We start from the raw sequence: 21,892 nt of genomic DNA on the forward strand, positions 1-21,892 counted from the left end.
TTGATCTCATAATTTTATTTTGACTAAATCATTACAGCCACAATCACAATGCACAAACATATTTTTTTTTAATGTAATATTTTTTTTTTTAATTTTGACTTTCAATTTTAGATTGATTAGAAATTCACTTTTATAATTTATTTTAATTTATTTTTTATAAGATTATCATTATTTGGTTTCATGATCCGGATTATAAATTTGATAGGTTAATTTAGGTCAATTCAATATATTGTTGTCTTAATATTAAAAAAATAATTATTTAATATATCAACATATCAATATATATATATATATATATATATATATATATATATATAAATATCATCCACTATATATTATATTTTGAGTGCGTGATTAATTTTTCAAAATTAAAAAACACATAAATAATACTTAATTATTTTTTTATATTAAAAAATAATATAGATCATAAGACAACAGCGCAACCAAAGATTTTTAATCAGCACTATCAAGCGCTCTAGTCTTCGTGTTAATGTGAACAAGCAACAATCAATAACACAAACAACGTATGATTGTGAATTTTCATTGTAATTGTTAATTAGTCCTAGTTCAGGATTAGTCTGAAAAATAGTTTTGAGTTTTCAAGTCAATGATATTAGTCAAAACATGTTATTTTGTTTTCCTAAAAAAATATAATTGAAATTTAATTGTATCAATTAAGTTTTATCAAATCAATATAATTTTTCATGGTAACTTACAAGACAGATCCGGATTTAATCGGGGAATCTTTTAACAAGTTCGGAAACTCACCAGCAGTTTATTTCGTCGAAAATTACGTCCGTGGAAATACAATAAGAGAGACCCTGCTTTTAAAAGTGCTTCGATTGGTGCTTTTCGTTTTTTTTTTTTCCTTCCTAATATATACGGGGCAAGTTCTTAATTGTTGTGAAATCCAGGAACAACACCTAGGACGTTTCCACAATACTATATAAATTCTCTCTTAACCTTGCAGAGATGGTCAATGGGGTGATTGCACTTATCGAGAGTGGCATGTAGTAATTGTCAGTTTGTCACCGTTTCCTCAGACACGGCAACACATGAAGGAGCACGAAGGAGAGAAAAAAAGAGATATTCTTTGTTTATCTACAAATTCAGACATATAAAGTATCACAAAGTAGTGTGATAACATAGTTTTATTAACTGAAAATTTATGGCAAAACGAGGAACGTACAAATCGACATACAAACAAATGACAAATAAATAGACTAGATGAACGGATGGAAGCCTCTGAATATGCTCGGGGTTTGCTCAACAATCTCTCCTTTTCCTTTCTTTTTTTATCCGCTTTCCTTCTGTAATCACATTTTGCATATTGTAACAAAATTCTGAATTTTAATTTGGATTACCGATTTAAGAAGCAAACAAATTAGGGTGACTGATGTGAATTAATTAGGCTACGACCATTGACCATGCTTTTGGACGTTTTTCCGTAGATGGCACCGATAATTAAGTTCAAAAATACAAAACCAGAATTCCAGTTTTGCTTTGTACGAGACCATCGAACACAAGCTGTCTTGCACTGCATTAATTATGGTTTCTACAAATCTTGTGAGAAAAGCAAGTCGCCGTTCTCGAGTCACAGATGATCAGCTGCTTCAAACTAGTATGCAATGGTGATTACAAAAATAATAAATAGTGTGATTATTATCAAGTATAAAATTAGAAATCTTAGAAGCAGCCAAGGCAAAACCTTGTGGAAAAAGGCGGGATCTAAGTTTCAAAAACTTTCTTTTGGCCTCAATTGGCGTTCGGTGAAGGTGATGGATAAAAAAGAAGAAGAAGAAGAAGATCCAGTCAAAGTTTGGTTGTCAAAGTTTCAAGCACTACAAAAACACATGCAAAGTACAGTGCACCCAAGAAAAAATCAAATTAAATACCCGGTCTCACGCCTCTCTCACTAAAAACCAAGCTACCCTTCCCTTTCTTCGAGCCCTCATACCTCTCTCTCTCAGAAACCCCATTTCTTGTATAAAAATACTCTCATCATCCTCACCACCTCAATTTATTGGCTTGTTACCCCCATCAAATTCCAGCTCACAAAGGCAAAAGAAAGCAAGTAGAAATAAAAAAGAAACATTTCTCCTCTCTCGTTACTATTTAATCATCATCTACTAATGAACCAAAAGTGAAACATTTTTTTTTGCTTATCAAACTGCACACAAACTCTCTCTCTCTCTCTCCATTTTTATTATCTTTGAAGAAGTTGGTTTCTGTAGAAATGGGTATAAGGTTTTTGAATCTGCAAATGATTCCATGGTGTTTTCATAATTTGATGGGCAATCCTGCATCATGCTTGCAACTCCAGTCTGAGCCACCGGCAGGTACAATCAAGCTTATAAAATCAGATGGGCTAGTGAAGATCTATGACAGACCAATCTATGTCTCAGAGCTAATGGTAGAGTTTCCAAAACACCTGGTTTGCCATTCAGATTCATTCTATATAGGTCAAAAGATCCCAGCTCTCCCTGAGAACGACCAGCTTCAATTAGGCCACAAGTACTTTCTTCTACCCAAAGATTGCTTCCAATCTGTACTGTCTTTTGTCACTATAGCTTCCTTTACCAGCTCCTCACTACAGCCTCAACCATCATCTTCAAGAAATGCGTTTCTAAAAAAGGCTGCTACTTGCCAACCTTTTGATATTCAAAAATCTCCGAATGGGTGTTTGAGGATACGTGTATCGGATGATTTTATATCACAATTAATGGAGGAAGGTAAAGTAAAGGAGAGTGAAGAAGATGAGAGCTCAGGGAATTGTAAACCAAAGAGTAGAGTTTGCACTACTCCTCAGTTGGAGAAAGATTACACGCAGCTTGTCGGGTCACGCCAATGGAAACCGAAGTTGGAGACAATAAAGGAGAACGAAAAGAGAAGACTTTCTTCCTCCTTTGGAATGAAGAGGAGGAAGAAATCTCAGTCTAAAGTGACACAAAAGAGTACTCATAGATCAGTCTCAGAACATCACCTTCACTCAACATCTACCAGTCATAACAAGTCTTCTCTAAAGGCCAAGATCAAGATTAAACCAAGAAAGTGATCATAGATTTGGTTTTAGTCACTTTTTTCTTTTTTCTTTTCTGGGGTTCATCACCCTTGATGTACTGTGTAAAACTTGCGATACATAATTAGTGAGATCATACAGATTAAAGAACTGAATGAAAAAAGGGTTTCAATCCCTCTTCGAATATTTTTTGTACACTTTTGTCTGTAAAAAATTTCTCATGAGGTTAATAATGTAGGGAATGAACTGAAATCTACTGTGAGTGTATCGATGTCTCAGAAGCATATATAAACAAACTAGCCGGAAAAGATTACAAAGTAAAAGCTGATGATGGCAAGGAAGAAAGCAGACCCATTTCTACATGTGGTATGTCCACAGAGTTCATGATTTCTTTTAACGAACCAACAAAGCATCAATGGCGGCCAATTTGCTGTTCTACGTAAGGAAAGAAAAGAAGGAAAGAGACAAAGTGACAATGATATCTCCTGCCACATGATGAGTTAAAGAGTTTTGACCCAAAAGATAAAAACATAAAACATGCAAATGGTGGATTCCAATTGATCTACAGTGAGTGGATGGGATGTATCTGGATATGGGTTGGCACTTCTGTGGACTGGTCTTTGAACAAGATCACCAGACAAGATAAAGGTAAGCAGATTTTGATCTTCCAATTAAAATAGAGAAGAGAACAAACTAACAGTCAAACAAAGCCATCTTTAAGATTTTGGACAAGAAAATGCTGCTAGTACTGCCTGCCAAATTGCTTGCGTGCGTCTGCTGTATGACTTCACATATTAAATTTAGACCAATGCCTAACTTTGTGAGCCCCCACCAATATTTACCATTCATGAGAATTGAGATGATACGTCTACACGTGCTCTACACTTTCCACTCCAAAGTCCAAACCAAACCCACCCAATATTCTTTCGTCATTTCATTTTCATGTCCTTCGTGTGCAAGTTCAAACATGTTTATACCTTTACCACCTCCGAAGTTGTCTGCTTTTATTACCATGGCTATATCATTGTCGTTGGACCCGTAGATTGCCCCGAAAAAAGTTTAATTCATCGGGTCGTCAAGCTTTTTAAATGAAAAAAATAATAAAAATTCATGCCCTATAGCACTAAACAAACATAATATAATCATATTTATCCCCAGTTATTTTAATATATTTAGTAATTGCTTGCTCATATATATATATATATATATATAGGGATCAATTACATATATATATATCTTCATTCCTTTATCTTGCACATAGCCTAACAAGATTTCTTCTGCTTTTTTTTTTTACCAACCACTTTAACGAAATTTAAACTACATCAAACAAATCAAAACAAGTTTTACGAAAAAATATTTTTAAGCGGAGATCAGGTAGTTGATCAAAAACTAATTAGTAAATCATAGGAGATTACAGGTGTGTTATGGCTATTATTGATTTCCCATCATCCTAATCCAGCGATTACACAGATCTGTCTTGTAGAACTTTGATATATTAACATTATACCTGTGAAATGATTTCAGTCACGTGGATCCATAATTTTATGATCATGTTTGTTTTCATTTAGGTCTAGCAATCTATTTATTCAACCCCTTTTGTTTATTTCTTATGAATGCTGAACATATATTGTCCCTAACCTAATTTGATACTTGAGATTAAGTTAGGTCATACAGAGCAATAATTCTACTTTAAGATGGTCTATAGAGTATTTATGAAGGGAAAAAGGGTTGGTAATTCTCTTTTTTATAGAAGCAGGTGAAGAAGATGAGGCAAAACAAGAATGGAGTGGATGCTATTGTGAGAGAGGAGACAACAGGGTAAAGAGAGCTTGCACTTCCAAAAGAAAAAACCTTTCGGACGCATACTGCTCGCAGTAATGTCTTGTTATGATTTTTTAACCTCGAGCAGTGTATCTTTTGACTGGTTCTAGAATCCCACGAGTCGAGCGACAATGCGTAGTAGACATTAGACAATCCAATAGAATATGGATGCTAACGCCATCCTAATGGAGGCTGATAAAGTTGATTAATTTTGACTGACTAGTTGAATTTGAAATAGCTTTCTGTCGCTTCTGCTGCACTATTATATTATATCATAGAAAATACTAATATGTGTCGCTAAATTACTATAAGAAGGCAATTTTTTTTTTTTGACAAGGTACAAATTTTTTTTGGTTAAAATAATACGATACAAAAAATATTTAGACAAAGAGCAAATGATAAGTGTTATTCATGACCACCTCAAATAGTCTAATAGGCTAACACAATTTATAATAAAAAAACATAAAAGAAGAAAAAGAGAAAAATCAAGGAAAGAAAAAATAAAACCTTAAAGACACACTAAAAATTTAATGAGGATATCACCGGTATCTTTATAAAAATTTAAATAAGATGAATCTAATGAAACCAATGAAGATTATCAATGATGAACGGAATGGGTCACTCCAGTTGTCCAAAGATGTCGAGGCACACTTGTTTTTGAACAGTTTGTGTGGTCCACTCCAGTCATTGTTTATGGACTTTCTTGGTATCGTTGGATTCGACCCATCGAGATCTTTCCAACAGTATTAGTGATGTTGTCATCGAAGCTTTGATACATCTTCAAAGTCTTTTTATTTTTTCTTTTTTTATTTTCTCCCTGTCCCTCATGATTTGTGGAGGGAAATGAGAAAGAAAAAGTAAAAAACATAATAATAAAGAGACCCTAAAGATACACCATAACATTTCGATAACGACACCATTGGTACTCTTGGAAAGATCTCGATAAAACACAATAGCACCAAAAAAGGTCACCAACGATGACCAGACTTGATACACAAGCCGCTCAAAGGAAAATGAGTCCCGACACCTTTTAGCTCCTATGACTCACTTTGTTTACTATTGGTGACCATTCTTGGTGTTGTTAGACTAATTTTATTGAGATTTTTTAATGATACTAATTGTATCGTTATCAGAGTTTTAATATGTCTCTGAGGTCTTTTTCTTTTTTCTTTCCTTATTTTTTTTCTCTCTCCTCTCTCTTTATTGCAAATTGTATCAACTTATTTTATAATTTGAGAGAGTTGTAGATGACACTTGCAACTCGCAGGTTGCAGACATCATCTATGACTCTCTAAACTGTGCTATTTTTTAAAATATTTTTTGTATCGTGTTATTTTACTTCTTTTTAGTTTTTTTTATTATGCTAGAGTTAAAAAAATGATTGCATTGTATCCTCTTTCATAATTTACTATAAATGACTGAAGTAATGTTTTTATTCATTTTGGTAATCAGAACTTTTTTTCTCCTCAATTAAATCCCTTTATATCTAAATTGATAGCCAATTACTTCTGATATGTTAAGAAATGACAAGATTAAAAGATAGGTAACCAAAGTTAAGAAGGCAAGTAAAATAGCCTGGCAATATAAAAGTTAGCTGAAAGTTTAGTTTAGTTCTTAAATTTTTTAATTTTTATCTTTCCATCCCCTCTAGTTTTAGAAAATTTAATTGTGGTCAAAAACTTCATTTTTTTTATTTTTTGGTTCTTGGTTTGATAGAGAAGAAAGGAATTCATTGGATTTTTGTTGAAAAGAAAGAAAAAATTTGGTTGGTGTTGAATCCAACTATTAAAAAGATCAGTTCCGGTGTGACATATTTCACTTGACAATAGAAGTTCCACTAAATTTTTCATTGCCCTCATCTTGCATGAGATTGTAGATTCATGCGTGGGAAGGCCTTAGTTTTGGGTTTGATTTTTGAACCAATGTTTTGCTAATTTGGGCTTATGGAAAGGTTTATTTAGGTCTAATACGTGTGTTTTTTTGGTGTTATATGGTAAAAAATAATTGAAATGAGTGTTTTTTTTTAGTCAAGAGATTGATGGGTTGAGCTTTTAACCACTCGAGGTAGTTGATAATAGAACTAGAAGTGAGGTGTTGTTTGCCTATGCAAACAACTTAGCCATTTGATTGCTTTTGTTTTTTAAAAAAGTTGGGTGGATGATCCCACCCAATCAAGCAAAAAAACAAATTTAATGCACTTGAGGTCTTGGCCCAGCGGTTGAAGGGACTTGTTCCCTTCCTCTGCATCCTGAGTTCAAACCTCACCATGCACGCTTGTCACCTCCGCGGTGCCTTACATGCTCACTGGGTTTGCAGGATGTTCAGTGAGCCGTGGGATTAGTCGTGGTGCGCCCAAGCTGGCCTAGATACCCATGTAAATAATAATAATAAAAAAACAAATTTAATGGATAGGCACGCGGGCTTGCTCTTGATTTTTAAATGGTTTAACATTGATATGTCAGGCCTATACTTATTGACTCTTTTTTAAAATTTTATTGGCCTATGTATATTATTGGTCAAGTTCTACTTTCTTCTATTATTTGGCATGAAAAGAAACATGTTTCTTTTAGCTTAATCCGCTCTCGTCGTCTTCCTCTCCCCGGATGAGGTTGATCATTTTCATTCACAACCGAAACCTAATACTGCTCCTTTCTCTCTCTCTACAGAATAGGGTACAATTAAGTTAAAATATAATTAGCGAAGGGAATTGTTTAAATTGTGTCATTCTTACTTCACAATTTGTTCTTCACATAATGACCAAAATACTTGTACTTTCATCTACATTTTCCATAGTTCCTCACAGACTTTTTTATGGCTCAATATTTATGTTATTTTCTTTATATTTAATGCTGTTCAAATAAGATTTTTATTTAGGAAACAAAACATAATTATGCATGTTTTTTGTGCATGTCAACCTTAGCATCGCTCAATTGATGCACAAATGAAGTCATAATTACAAATGACATGATTGTTCACATGAATTTGCAATACTTGTTTAATAGTTAAAGTGAAAATAATAATAATTAAGATTTACATGCTTCATTTGTCGTCACGGAGCCAAGATTAAGGATAAAATTGTATAATTCAGGAATTTAGGATTCGCATGAAATTACATGGTAGTTTAGCAGACTGAGTTGAAGTTTCCTCATAAAAATTGGTAACCTCTCCTGTCCTATCTGCGATGCCAGAGAGCATGGTTCCAGTTCAGGGGGGAGCGGGGAACAAGGCATGGTCAGGTCAATCGATTTTATTTAGATATATTTTTAGTTATCTTGTCTTCATCGCAACAACAGGGATATAAAAAATAATAACGCAGCTCAAATCTTGCATTTCGCCGATGAAATCGAAGACCGATCCCTTTAAAGTTATCATCTTATTATCACATTAACAAGGTCAAGCAACCTGAAGCCAACCAAATTCCACCAACCCCTCAACTGCCCAGATGCTGGTAAGTGCTGCAGTTCAAGAGCTTCATTTTCAAGTAGCTTCAAGTTTCAAAATTGACAATGTCGTCCCCATTTTATAGACTCTTCTATGTTTGATATTATTAAGCACAACAAGTATGGATGTTCTTTCATTAACACGGATGCCCAGTTTTCTAAAACCCGAAATACCTAATTGCACCTCACAATGCAAGCGTTCCCTCGGTCACAGTAGTCATGTAAGGGCGAGGACGAGATTTCCTGGGGAGTTAGCATTGACCCACAAAGTGCTCGATGAAACTCCACTGTCAGATACTTTTGCTTGGAATAATCTTATTCACACTCATTTGAGTAATAGAGACCCGGGTGGTGCATTGTCAATTTATCATCACATGATGATGCGTGGTGCCTGTCCTGATCGCCGCACCCTTCCTCGTGTTTTGACCGCGTCTAGAATTTGTGGTGATCTGTTTCTTGGCAAACAGCTTCATGGGCAGGCTATTAAACTTGGGTTTTTCGACGAACATTATGTTATTACAGCGTTGATTGAAATCTATGGTCGTCTTGATGGCATTGAAGCGGGAAAATGGTTGTTTGATAAATCTCCTAGAAGGAATTCTGTTGCTTGGACTATGATACTTAAGCTGTACCTAATGGAAAATAAGCCTGATTTAGCAGTCAATGTGTTTTATCAGATGGTGGAGTTGAATGCGCGGATTGATTCAGTGGTGTTAATAACCGCTGCTGGGGCCTGTGGCTTATTGAAATCAGTGGAACATGGAAGGAGGGTTCATGATGTGGCAAGGAAATTCCGATTGGAGTCTGACATTTTGGTTAGCAATTCGCTCCTGAAAATGCATATTGATTGTGGAAGGATGGAAGATGCAAGGGGATTTTTTAATCAGATGACAACCAAAGATGTTATATCATGGACGGAAATCATATGTGGGTATGTGAAGAAGGGGGAATTTAACGAGGCCCTGAAACTGTTTCGGAAGATGAATATGGATGGAATAAAACCGGACTCACTTTCGGTTTCTAGTGTTCTTCCAGCTTGTGCAAGAGCAGTAGCTCATAAGAACGGGAAAGAGATTCACGGATACTCACTTAGAAATGGTATGTACAGCAATCTTATAGTTCAAAATGCTACCGTGGACATGTATACCAAATCAGGACTTGTTGATTATGCTATAAAAGTTTTTGAAAGAATGAAGAAGAGAGATGTTATTTCATGGACTGTGATGATATTAGGCTTTAGCTTACATGGGAAAGGTGAGCTTGGAGTAGAATTGTTCTGCAGGATGGAGAAGGACCAGAGAGTAGAGGCTGATCAATTCACGTATGCAGCTGTTCTACACTGTTGCACTGCAGCCTGCATGGTCGAGGAAGGAAAGTTTTACTTCAATTGTATCAAGGAGCCTAACATCACACACTATGCTTTAATGGTATCTCTTCTTGCTCGTGCTTCCCTTTTTGATGAGGCAAGAGTCTTTATGGAGGAGCATCACATTGAAAGGCATGCAGAGGTGCTGAGAGCGCTGCTATATGGGTGCTGGATGCACCATAGACGAAATATAGGCAAGCGAGTCTTCGAGCAGCTTGGTGATTTGGAACCTCTTGATGCTGAAAACTACGTGTTGCTGTCCAACTGGTATTCAGGTAATGGAAAATGGGATCTGGTTGATAAATTGAGAGAAACAATAATGAGCATGGGCTCGAAACCTAAGAAAGCTTATAGTTGGATAGAGTTCCAAAATAAAGTTCACGTGTTTGGAACTGGAGATATCTCTCACCCAAGATCAGTGAGAATATATACAGAGTTGCAATGCTTGATGAAAAAAGTGAAAGCTGAAGCACAGAGGCCTGCTTCAGGTTTTAGCTTCCATGGCGTGGATGAAGAGAGGGAGTGCATTCAAATTGGGCACAGCGAAATGTTGGCACTTTCTTTTGGGCTTATCTGTACACAGCCCAGGGCAACCATTCGCATCACCAAAAACCTCCGAATGTGTCGTGGATGCCATGATTCTGCAAAGCTTGTTTCTAAGATAGTGGAGCGAGAAATCATATTAAAGGACCCAAATTGTTTCCATCATTTTAAGGATGGATTTTGTTCATGTAGAGATTTTTGGTGATTCAGTTTTCAACATCTTGATTTTTGTATCCAGGTCATCAAACTGCTGAGGTCAGAATTTCTACTTCTAATATTCTCTGCGCAATCCTTTTTTTATCTGAAAGACAGAAGCAGAAACACCCAAGTTACTGGCAAAATCAGATTGAAACAGAATGAGACTCCTGTGTCAATTTTTAAACAATCATGTGACTTTATATGGGACTGACCTAGCAGGGCTTTGAGGAACAATTTCAATGAGGGATTGTACTTTCCTTTGAGTTCTTCTATTCCCGCACATGCATCATCACATTTACGAAATGTCAGACCGCATGGAAATGAAAATTTCAGACAAATTGGGAATTACTTGTTTGAATTTAATTTTAGCTCTCTAGAAATCGGGTGCTTTAGGTTCTATGTGATGTGTCAAGGCATAATTTTGTTCACACCAGCACCATTTCTTTAGTACAAGATCGTTTATGGGTGTACTTGCAGAATGAGAGTTTGCATCTTGTTTCTTTTAGCAGGCAAAAGGTGCCACGAGGAAGCTAGGGATCTCCACCATACGGCACATGGAAAGTCACTATGCTATTTCACCCGTATTCTATCACGAGTTGATATTTCTGAACATCCAAGTTTTTTGAACATGTTTTTTTTTTTGTTAAAAAAATATTAAATGTAAATTAAAAAGCTGATAAACATATCTAATTTAAAAAAAAAATTCAAGAATTGGCTAGCTTTGTATTTATAGTAGGGTGCTGACAAAGATTCTGGATTTTTTTGCTAAAGATGATACTGAAGACATCTGCTATTTGATCCACTGTTGAGATATGTTGGACTTTAATATCATTGTTGCATACTTTCTCACGAATAAAATGATTTTCAATCTCTACATGTTTCGTTCTTGCATGGAACACCGAATTTGAAGCGAGTGAAATTGTTCTAATGCTATCGCACCTTATAGTCGATATGTGGACTAGACCAATAACCAATTCTTTGAAAAGCATTCTAAGTCAGTAGATCTCAACTGTAGCAAGTGCCTTTGAATGATACTCAACTTCGGTACTTGAACGAGAGACCACGTTTTGTTTTTTTGAAGCTCCAAGAACCCAGGTTTTGTCCCAGAAAACCCCATTGCAGCATTTGGATTGCTTGACCAATCCGAATGACAGTAGGTATGTACTTGAAGAGGAGATGGTGTGTAGAGCAAACCACAAACCTTGGTTTATAGCGCCCTTTAAGTAGCAAATGACTCGTTTCATAGCTTGCCAATGTGGAGTTCTTGGTTGGTGCATATATTGACATAGCCGGTTAACAGCATAAGAAATATCCGAGTGTGTAATTGTACAATTTTGGAGTGCCCTAAAGATTTGGGGAAGTTTTAGTATCATCAATGAAGCCAACTAAATTATGTCCTAGAAGAAGATTAAGGAACTGCATTTTCCATACTAAGTAGTTGTGGGAACCTTGTAGCTTAACAGAGATAGTGGTGGTAGATATATAGTGGAAGGATAGGATCAGGGATGGAGGTGTCGTTAGTGTTGGCCAATTGGATTATGTGAAAGCTTTAGAAAGGATGGTTTGAAAAGCATTAGCTTATAGAATGTGTGATTCTGATACCATGTAAAACTTCAAACAACAGAGACAACATAGAGAGAGAGGCAAGAGATATCTTTGAACCGGCTGGCTTACTTAGCCGTGTAGTTTTTCATTCTATTTATAAATGTACAATTAAACTGTCAAGAGTATAATAAGGAAACAAACATGAGGAAAATAAGAAAACAATCAAGTAACTAGATGGATTATCTTGAACCAGTAACAAAATGGATGGAGTGAATAATTGGTGCATATGCTACTGGAGTTTCTGCTGAAAGTGTTGATGAAGATTCTGGATTTTCTGCTGAAGATGCTGATGAAGATTATGATATTCTAACAAAATATATAATCAGCTATCTAATACTCCAAAACAATACCGAAGTTCCTCCAGCCCCTTATCTACATCCAAGATTAAATCTGTTCCAGTTCCAATCAAGAACCATTCGAGAAAGAAATGAAATTGTTTCATGAAAAGGGGTCCTACAAAATGCCCTTGAGATAGATACATGTCCCCATAAAAATACAGTACTGTCACCAGCTGTTGTCAGATTCACTTTGATAGACCCACAAACTGGACGCGGAAGAAAAACAGTGCGGTGAAAAGGAAGAAAAGACGAGATTTGTACCGTGATCAATGCAAATGGCATGCATCCACATATCAGAATTTTTTCTGTTGGTAAAGAATATCAGAAGGTTAAGACATCAGATCTGGTTCATAGAAGTCTAATACATCTTTATTCAAAGAAGAGAGATTGTACACAGCCAGTGACCCTGGGTTCTCTTTCTCTCCTCAATTTACAATCTGAGGGCTCAAAACACCAAGCCTATAAAGTATATATCACATCATTATTCTTGGGAAATTGAGCGTATTCTGTAGACAATAGGATTCTCCCAACAAAATACTTGAGAACCTAGCCCCATTAAACATAGTTTCATTTCATTTTATAGTCTCTATTTTCTATTTGACATTTTTATTGAATTCCAGCTAGGGTACATATCCTTTGTTTGTGCTGATAGAGCAACTAATTGAGCAGCAATACGGGAAAAAAGAAGAAGAAGAAGAAGAAGAAGAAGAAGAGAAAATGGCTCTTAAAACATCAAGTTAAACATCAGTAGTGCTTATGAATATGATCATTCATTTTCCGTTAATCACGTCTCATAAGCATCTCTTGATTCCTCTTGAATGATTCCAGCTTCTGCAAACGCATCTGCTTGTGAAACCTCATAATGAACAAGTCTGCAACATGATCAATCTCATCTTCCAAGCTGAAATCTTCTCCATCTTCCTTGGAATTCTTCACCAAATCAATGATAGAACCACCCGGATCTTCAAAGTCATCGTCATCGAATAGCGAGTGCGTAAGATCCGGGTACTTATCATCATCATAGCAGTAGTAATGATTGTTAGCTTGATCATCACCAGTGCCTGCCATTTGTGAACAACTCGAAGACTCATTGGCCATCGCATTGCAGTAGAGAACTATGGCCTTGCTTTGGTCCCCATTGTCGTCGTCTTCGCTGTCCTTTTCAGGCTGATTAAGAATCCTATGAATCTTGTCAGAGATTGAACTCACCAAAACCCTCTTGTTCCTCATCAAAGAGAGCATAATAGCGCGCGTTTTGAGGGCGCTTGTCTTGCTCTTAATAGCCAAGGACTTGGCCTTTGTAACAGAACTCAACAACGACACTATCTTTTTCAAGAAAACAGAAGCTTTGTTCTTCATTTTCTTGATTTCTTTCAAAGTCGTCTTAAGAAGTTTGGATCTAATGATAAGCTGAAAGGACGTAGAAAAACTCAGGTGGTACTATATTAGAGAGGATTTTTAAAAGCAGTGCTTAGCATGAAGGAATGCAAAAGAAACATGAAGTGGTTATATAGAACACAAAAGGGAGCTGCTTTTGGTTTGCACTTTTGGGAGTGGGGTGAAGGTGGGTGATAAAATGCAGAGAAAAAGAAAGCTTCATGGGGCAGCAATCTGCTCTCACACAACCAAGTGGCATAAGGCTATTGGCTGGAGGCGTGATAAAATCCTCTTGCTATACGTGAGGTTATAATTAGTACGTAAACCAATTATTGGAACGTGGTAATTAACAAGTCCTCCAAATCAAAAGGTAGTGGAATTCCTTTCCTGATCAATGCCAAACGACTGTGTCAAAGCCATGCAAGTTTTGCAGGAGCAATGGCCAAGGGCGTCATCTTTAACCAACAAAAGGAGTGAAAGGGCCTTTAGTAGGTGAAAGTCGGGGTGCTCGTGAAAAGTTGCTGATAAAGCAAGTTGAAGCACAGCAGTTCTTGTATAATTATCTCCCATGACACCATTATTGATACTCCTTTTGAAGAAAGCAGCACTTCCACAAGGGACCGGCAATTATGAGAAGTTGTTGATTGATGAAGAAATTAACTTTATTCGAAACTTCTGTGAAAAATTAACCTGGTACCATGCAAATTGCAAAGTGCATACCATAAACGATCACAGAGATACATATCAGTCGAAGCCTTGATAAAGGTTGCTTTTCGTATCGTTCAATGTGGCGTCGGCTATAGAAAACTAAATGGGCATTGAACATCTTTGAAGGGAAACCTTTGCTACACGAACTGCCATTGTTTTTGCCTTCGTTACTCGAGAAAAGGAATTTTTGCAACTTTGCCTCGCAACAAAACCAGGGGACGAACTTGGAACAAAAAAGCAAGAAACTAGGGACTTACGGATGCCAGGAACCTTCAATGAATTCTTAGTTTAGAGGAATCATGTAAATGACAGCCTAACAGGTAATAAATTAAAGTGTTATTTATTCCCAATTGTATTAGGTGAAAAGCAAGATTGAGACTCGAACCAAATTCTAATATATAATAGGATATAGATGGCTACAATGAGCATGTTTAGTTTAAGAATACACACACAAAAATATAAAAAATGAGAACAAGAAGTAACTACGTGCTAATATTCATTTTATAAATTCATTTTGAGGAAAGATACAAATATAAAAATAAAAAGAAAATCATATCTAGACTCGTAAAGAAATAATAAGAACATTTTCACCTAATCTCAAAAATATATTTTTTATTATCTCTCTTACTATTCCTTTTCTTTCTTTCTTGGTGTCTATATAAAATAAATATTCCTGTAATTTTCTCTTTCAATACACATATGGCATAACATTTTAATCTTAATATAACTTAACATGTTAAGTGCAAGAAAGGAAGTTAATTTTTTTAAATAAATTAAAAGAGAGATGAATTAAAATCATTTTCAAGTTTGCTAATATCCTACCATTTATATTATAATAGGCTAATACTCATTTTCAAAAAATATATTTCAAGCGAAAAGAATAAAAATATATTCAGATCCTCCAGCTGACACAACGAAATCTTCCATGAAAGTTCTCTCAGCTCCCTAAAAAGGAAGCATCAAACTTCCCAAGCAACGTGACCCCCAATATCCCCCCTCCTCCTGGTGGGTGGTGGATGTACTGTAAACGGCGCATCTGAGGAGGAGGGACCTTTTCATGTTTAGCCTGTGGTTGCTTCGTAGAAGCATTTTGAACGGAAAATAAAACAGCGAGCTTTCTGATTACTTTATTGGTAAAGGAAAAGAACCCAGAACATGAAAACTTTTCGGTTGGCACTCGCTGAAAAAGCAAGTTGAGGTTATGCTTTAGTTACTTTTGTTCTTTGAAAAGTTGAAGGTGGTGAAGTGTCTAGCAAATGAATACAAAAACAAGGGAATGCAGTTGCTTTAACTACTTTTAGATGCTTTAATTTAATTTCTTTCGATTGGAACTAGCTGTTTGACATGGTTTCGGCACCTCAGAACCCCATGGAAAATATGCTTCTCGGCTATTTCTTTTTGTAAAGTTATCAAATCGAAAGGGTTCGAACTTGTAACTTCTGAATAGTTTTATCATTTACACAGTGTCTCAGCCATAACTCATAGATGCCTCTGACTCGTAGCCAACCAGCCATTTTTCCTTTGATGCAAGCGTTGATCAATATCCATGAGAATCTAGCTCTAAGTATAATGTACAAAACTAGGAGGTTGTCGGTGAGACACCTTCCGTCCAGAGCTGCTTTTGGGCTGGGACTTGATCGATTAACATAAATCCTTTGTTGGGACTTTTGTTAAATAGATTCGGTGAGTCCAGAATAGTGTTTTGAGCATGTAAGCCCTTTTGTACGTGGGCCTTATGCCATGTTGTTAATCAACGTCTCTTGACATAAAATTAAAGATTGCCTCTCATTTTTTTTTAAAAAATAAGGGTTATAATTTTATTTTTTTTTGGTTTTTATTAAAAATAATAATTAAATTGATTTTTTTAAAAAAAATTAAAATTGAACTGAAACTGGTTTAGAGCACGGTTGGGAACGCGCAAACAAACAAATTTGATTTTTTTTTTTTGCTAAAATTTAATGCGGTTTGTACTTTTTGGATCGTTTTGATGTGCTGATGTCAAAAATAATTTTTAAAAAATAAAAAAACATCATTGTTATACATTTTGGCACGAAAAGTTATTTGAAAAGCAATCGCTACTACATTGCTAAACACAATCTTAAACCAACTAGTTTCATTTTGGTTTTTTAGGACAAAAACCGGTTCAAACCGGTTTGGCTTGATTTTCACAGTTTGACTCGGTTTTTTCCTGATTTTGCTCGGTTTTTTTATTTGGCTCGGGTTTTCCTGTTTTTTTTAATTTGGGTTCGGTTTGGTTTTTTTAGTTTCAAGCTTATAAAACTAAAATCAAATTAAATTGGTTAATTTTTTTAAAATTTTAATTGATTTAATTAATTTTTAAAAAATAAATTCACGGCAATTACTGGAGTGAGGATCAAGAGTGGAACGATAAAATTTATGCTGAGAAGTCAAACTGATTAAGCTGTGTCAACCACCATAAGAGCTGCGCTGCGACCCTAGCCCTCAGCCCTTGATTCAGCATATGTGTAATATGATTCTAGAATAGGTACAAGATAGAATTCCAATTTGTGTTGGCGTGTATAGAGGAAACAAAATCTATTTATTTCTATATTCCTTGAACAAAAACAGGTCAAATTTCTATACCTATTGTTTTGAGGGAAACAAGGAAAATGATGAACACAGAGGTGATATGATAAGAGTTGTGGTTTTTTTCCTTTTTTTTTCCCATCAAGTTGTTCTCCATAGATTTTTATATTTCAAGATTGTGCTGTCTTATGTTTCTTCACCGTTGTTCTGTCTCGTTAGTGATGTCATATGGAGATCAACTTGATGAAAAAAATTAATCCAGTTTTTTCATCAAATTGTTCTCCATAAACAAGGAAACGGCAGATAACAGAAAAAAATTAAATGGGGAAAATGGAATGGAACTGCCAAAGTCCTGTTTCTAATTAATCCAGAAAGAAGAGCCTGCGTTACTGCTCCAATCATGTGTAAAAGGCAAGATAAAGCTGTCCTCTTACAGAGATACAACGCTTATGGCCTACGGGCATTGAGTTTTGGTCCAACAAATTGCAGTGGTTCTGCCGTCAAGTCTCAAACTAAATGCAATGATGCTTGAGATTTCCTGTCAAGGATTCTGCCGTCATATTCCCGTTGGAACTGGTCCAAGTTCTTGCAATATACATTGTATACAAGCAGTCAACAATAAGAGAGAGAACATTGCGCTTGAGTTGACTTCTATCTCCAAATTTTCATGGTTGATGATTAGGGGACCCTCTGATAGTCAGTAGCACCTCTGAAATATGCTCTATAGCCAGTAGCGCCTCTGGGTCTGGTCAAATCTGAGAGTCTGTATTCATGTTTAATTAATTCAAGTCTCAAGATTTGGGCAACTTGAGTTCTGTCAATCTTGCATCAGAGGATTTGAACTAACATTTTATTTTCACAAGCTTCAAGCCATGGTGAAGAATCAGCAAATAAGTAGCAATCCAGGATTGTTGTTTGTGACAAGGGAGCAAATTTTAGTGCTCTGCACAAAAAGGAAATGGAGAGAAAAGAGAGCTAGCATTTCCTTTGATATCAAGTATGAACTGATCAACGTCACATGAGCAGTATGTAGGTAACGTGTCAAGTATATCTCTTTATTATTAGAACTCATGTCCCTAACTACCTGGCAGAGTGGAATGTTTCTTACCCAAATGAAATTACATCAGGCACCAGCCTGCAAATGAAGAATATCAACATCAACATTCTCTCTAACACTAACCTAACTAGCTATACATTAACATCCCTAATTGCCCGACCTCCAGTATGCCCACGAAGACCGCAACCATGCTCGGTTGTCTTTGTTGTGTAGCAATGTGAACCTGCAGACTCTGTCAATGGTGATGGATGTTGAAGCTGATACACTCTGTGACCCACAGGAAGCTGTAAAGGAAAGGCTGGCGGAGGCATAGTATCACATGCCTTTACTGGATAACACAACTCCGTAGAAGGAAACCAGGTTCCTGGCGAAGGAGAGCTGAAGCTGATATCATCCAGGTAAGGATATAAGCATGCTTTCCTCGACTTAACATCGACCTCCAAGGATGGATAATGGACCTTTTTAGGTGATGAGAAACGAGTTCCTGGAGGCAAATCAACTCCTGGACCATCAACTTCATTCCTCTTGACCTTCCCGTTCAACTCATAGGAAAAATCCAGGACACCATTAGGCCTCCCATCGCTATTTCGAACCTGATAGCTCACAATCCTGACACTGCCGTTGAACTCCTCATTCAAATCCTTGAATGGAACACAAACTTCCCCAATAGTTTTGTTACCAAAGATGGAACCTTTGCAGCGCAATTCAAATTTGAAAAAGAGATGATCACCGTAATCAGGAAGCGAAGTGGTATTGAGATTAAACTGCATCATATGGTTCCATTTAGGGTTGCTACCTCCTTCTCTGTCCACTGGTGTCTTTTGCAGCTGCAGAAGTTGTTGCTGTTCGTTCTTCTTTTCTTCATCGTTGAAAGTATTCGGAGGTGTCTTTTGCCGCTGCAGACGTTGTTGTTGCTTCTCTTTCCTCTTCAATACACCATAAAGAAAGTCCACTGCCGTCTTTTTTCGGCGCCGTTGTTCATTCTTCTTTGGCTCATCAATAAAAATGGAGACGGCAACAAAGACTGAGAGCTTTTGGAAGAAATTGAAGGTTTTGAGATCTCTGCAGGAAATTACTTTCAATTCTAGAGAGATCCCCTCCATAGTATGTTCTGCTTTCTTCTTTATTGAGCTCTTGTGAACCCTTTCAAGACAACATGAAAGGAAGCTTCCTTCTAACAAAAAAATAAACAAGCTTCGGGAACAAGAAGCAAAATAATACAAGGGTGAAAATTTCAAGTTTTCAACCAAGTCTCCAAAGTCCAAAGTGTCTACAATACACGTTATTTGATGGGTCCACTTTGACTCAACGTACAGTCAAATATATATATATATATATATATATATATATATATATATATATATATATATATATAAAGAAGAAAAATTACATGAGTGGTTTAAAAAAGTATAATTGACATTTTATAAGTTATATAATATTTTATATTTATACAGAAAAATCAATAAAAAAATTGAAATTATTTTAATTAATAACTAAAAAATCTTTATTACGTTAAAATATCAAAATTATCACTCTTTTTTTCTTTGCTTAATCATAAAACCCTAGCCACCAATCTTCACCGTAGTTTCCAAAATCTAGCCACCCGAATGCAACAAAAAAAAAGATCATCATGTATCTATCAATTTAAGATTTTGTTCCATTACCTATAGAAACCGTAGTAAGTGGTTGTTGTTCACTTTCAAAAGTCAAGAGTCTAAAGTTAAAGTGGCACATGAATCTTCAATCAAAATCTCACCCATCGTGGGGATGGGCTGCTAACCCTGCTTTCGAGCCAATTGCTAGCCTTTTCTTCTCCGAGGTACCTTAGTGAGTCGAAGACAATGAAATTGTTGCAGAGTCATTCAGGGTGGAAGAAGTGATGGTGATAACCTCTAAAATAATAGAAAAGCAAAGAGAAGAGAAGTTGCTAACACCAGTTAAGCCTTTTCATATGATTGCAGCGAACTCCACAGATTCAATGGTAGCCCATCTTTTGTCTTCGATAGTGGAAATAAAGAAATTAGAAAACCTCAATCACAGCTTATAAAAAATAAAAATTAAAAAGCTAGAACTGTTGAGTGAACTTTCCTAATGGTTTGATTCGGGGTTTTTTAATTTTTGTGGAGAGAGAATGTTGGGGGTAGAGAGAGAGGGGAGTGAAAGTGAGTGTTAGGTTAATTTCTTCAATATATAATATATTATGTATATAAGAATAGTAGCGTCATTTCATATAGCTTTTTTTTAAAAAAAAATTATAGATTAAGTTATAACAAGATTAAAAGATTTACTTTTTCTCTTATCTTAAATTTAAATCTTGTTATTATTTATATAAAAAGTATTAGAATTTTATATAATTGTTAATTTTAGAACCTATAAAATTAATCGAGATACACATAAATTAATTTGGATACCAACATTAAAAAATAAATAAATAATAGGTTGGTATATATTCTAAAAATCAACAATTATAAGTTAATAATCTCTTCTAAAAAATAACATACAATACTATTTAAATAATAACTAAAACTAACCTAGATAATGAAATCTAAATTAAATAAGATTCTGAAATCCAATTAAAAAATAGTCCAGAAATATCTTAGAAAAATAAAGAATTAAAAATTATTTTTGTCTTTATTAGAAAGTTCGTTTTTTTGACTAGTCCAATTTAAAAAAAAAAAAAACCTACCACATCAGTAGCAGCGCATACCGCGTAGCATTTGATAAAGTATCAATCCGTCAGGACTCGGTTTGATAAAGACAGGAGAGGCTTGACCATGGACCCATCCCTACAAGGAGCTTTAAAGTTTCTAATTCTATGATCCCCATCTTCGGCCTTTCATTATCACCAGAAAACGGGGATGCACAATCTTGCCTGATCGGACAGCTGCCACAACTTTCCAAATGGCGACCCCGTTTTCCAGCGAGCACAGGCAATCCACGCAAACTATTCTATAGTCTTAACTTTAAAGGTTGCGTGTTTTACTTTTGAATTGGCCTTGAGGTAACGACGCCTTCTCTGATATGAAATCCTAGCGGTCAAGAAGTCACTCTGTCCACAGAGAAAGTGAAGCTTACAGATTTAGACATTGCGTTTCAATGGAGTCAGATAAGTTAAATCGAACCCAGACTAACATACACAGACGGAGAACTCTTGGAAAGCAAGTTTTTACCAAGTGTTGAAAGAGACAGCTAATAATCGATACAACAACATTAATTTTCTACAGCCTGGAAGAATACAAGCCCCACCAGAAAGAATGAGCGAAAGTTGATAGAATAATATAAATTATAGTTTAAAATTTTACCAAAATAATATATATATATATATATATATATATATATATATATATATATATATATATAAAGCTGTCACCACTCAAAGATGATTTCTCCTAATATTTATATGATATCAAAGTCTTGATTACTAAACAATTATTAGTTTAAAATTATTATTTTTATTTATTTGATAAAAATTAATATTATAGATCTATACAAGTTTTAAATATAAAAAGCTTTTATTTAAGGATATATATTAAAAAATAATATAAATCATATCTTACAACTTCAAATGATTCTTTCAACAAACATAACATTAAACATTTAAACCTTCCTACCAGGAAATCCCACCGGTGGCAGTACCAATTCGAAGGAATTCATTTACAACGTACATTTCTCTTGAGACGAAGCTATGATGCTATCAACCCTCTTTTAATCAAAAAGGAAAGGAGCACTTGGCGTTTTGTATAGGAGCGCAGAAAAAAGATGATTGCTACAGTCAATGGCTTTGCTATTCAGCAGAGCAATATATACTTCTCTACTTTCAAACTCCTAAAGGCATTGCAAGCTAACCATACTGGTAGTAAAGTAGCAAAATAA

At 35.5% G+C, this 21,892-nt stretch overlaps 3 protein-coding genes across 3 annotated transcripts; 2 read left to right on the forward strand and 1 right to left on the reverse strand.

Annotated features, from left to right (window-relative positions):
* The first annotated feature begins 1,913 nt into the window (after positions 1–1,913).
* On the forward strand, positions 1,914–3,205 carry LOC118054394 (uncharacterized). Its single transcript, XM_035065961.2, has one exon. It carries the CDS (start codon positions 2,237–2,239, stop codon positions 3,053–3,055), a length of 819 nt encoding a protein of 272 aa, XP_034921852.1. The 5' UTR covers positions 1,914–2,236; the 3' UTR covers positions 3,056–3,205.
* Positions 3,206–7,941: 4,736 nt separating this feature from the next.
* Positions 7,942–10,546, forward strand: LOC118054395 (putative pentatricopeptide repeat-containing protein At3g23330). Its single transcript, XM_035065962.2, has one exon. It carries the CDS (start codon positions 8,403–8,405, stop codon positions 10,392–10,394), a length of 1,992 nt encoding a protein of 663 aa, XP_034921853.1. The 5' UTR covers positions 7,942–8,402; the 3' UTR covers positions 10,395–10,546.
* A 1,663-nt stretch (positions 10,547–12,209) lies between these two features.
* Positions 12,210–13,824, reverse strand: LOC118054396 (uncharacterized). The gene has a single exon (XM_035065963.2). It carries the CDS (start codon positions 13,687–13,689, stop codon positions 13,111–13,113), a length of 579 nt encoding a protein of 192 aa, XP_034921854.1. The 5' UTR covers positions 13,690–13,824; the 3' UTR covers positions 12,210–13,110.
* Between the last annotated feature and the right edge of the window lie 8,068 nt (positions 13,825–21,892).

This window comes from Populus alba, chromosome 3, assembly GCF_005239225.2.
Source record: "Populus alba chromosome 3, ASM523922v2, whole genome shotgun sequence".
In the NCBI taxonomy this organism is placed as follows: domain Eukaryota; kingdom Viridiplantae; phylum Streptophyta; class Magnoliopsida; order Malpighiales; family Salicaceae; genus Populus; species Populus alba.

Coding starts and splice junctions, on each gene's coding strand:
- LOC118054395 (XM_035065962.2), top strand. CDS start 8,403: ATGGATGTTCTTTCATTAACACGGATGCCCAGTTTTCTAAAACCCGAA.
- LOC118054394 (XM_035065961.2), top strand. CDS start 2,237: ATGGGTATAAGGTTTTTGAATCTGCAAATGATTCCATGGTGTTTTCAT.
- LOC118054396 (XM_035065963.2), bottom strand. CDS start 13,689: ATGAAGAACAAAGCTTCTGTTTTCTTGAAAAAGATAGTGTCGTTGTTG.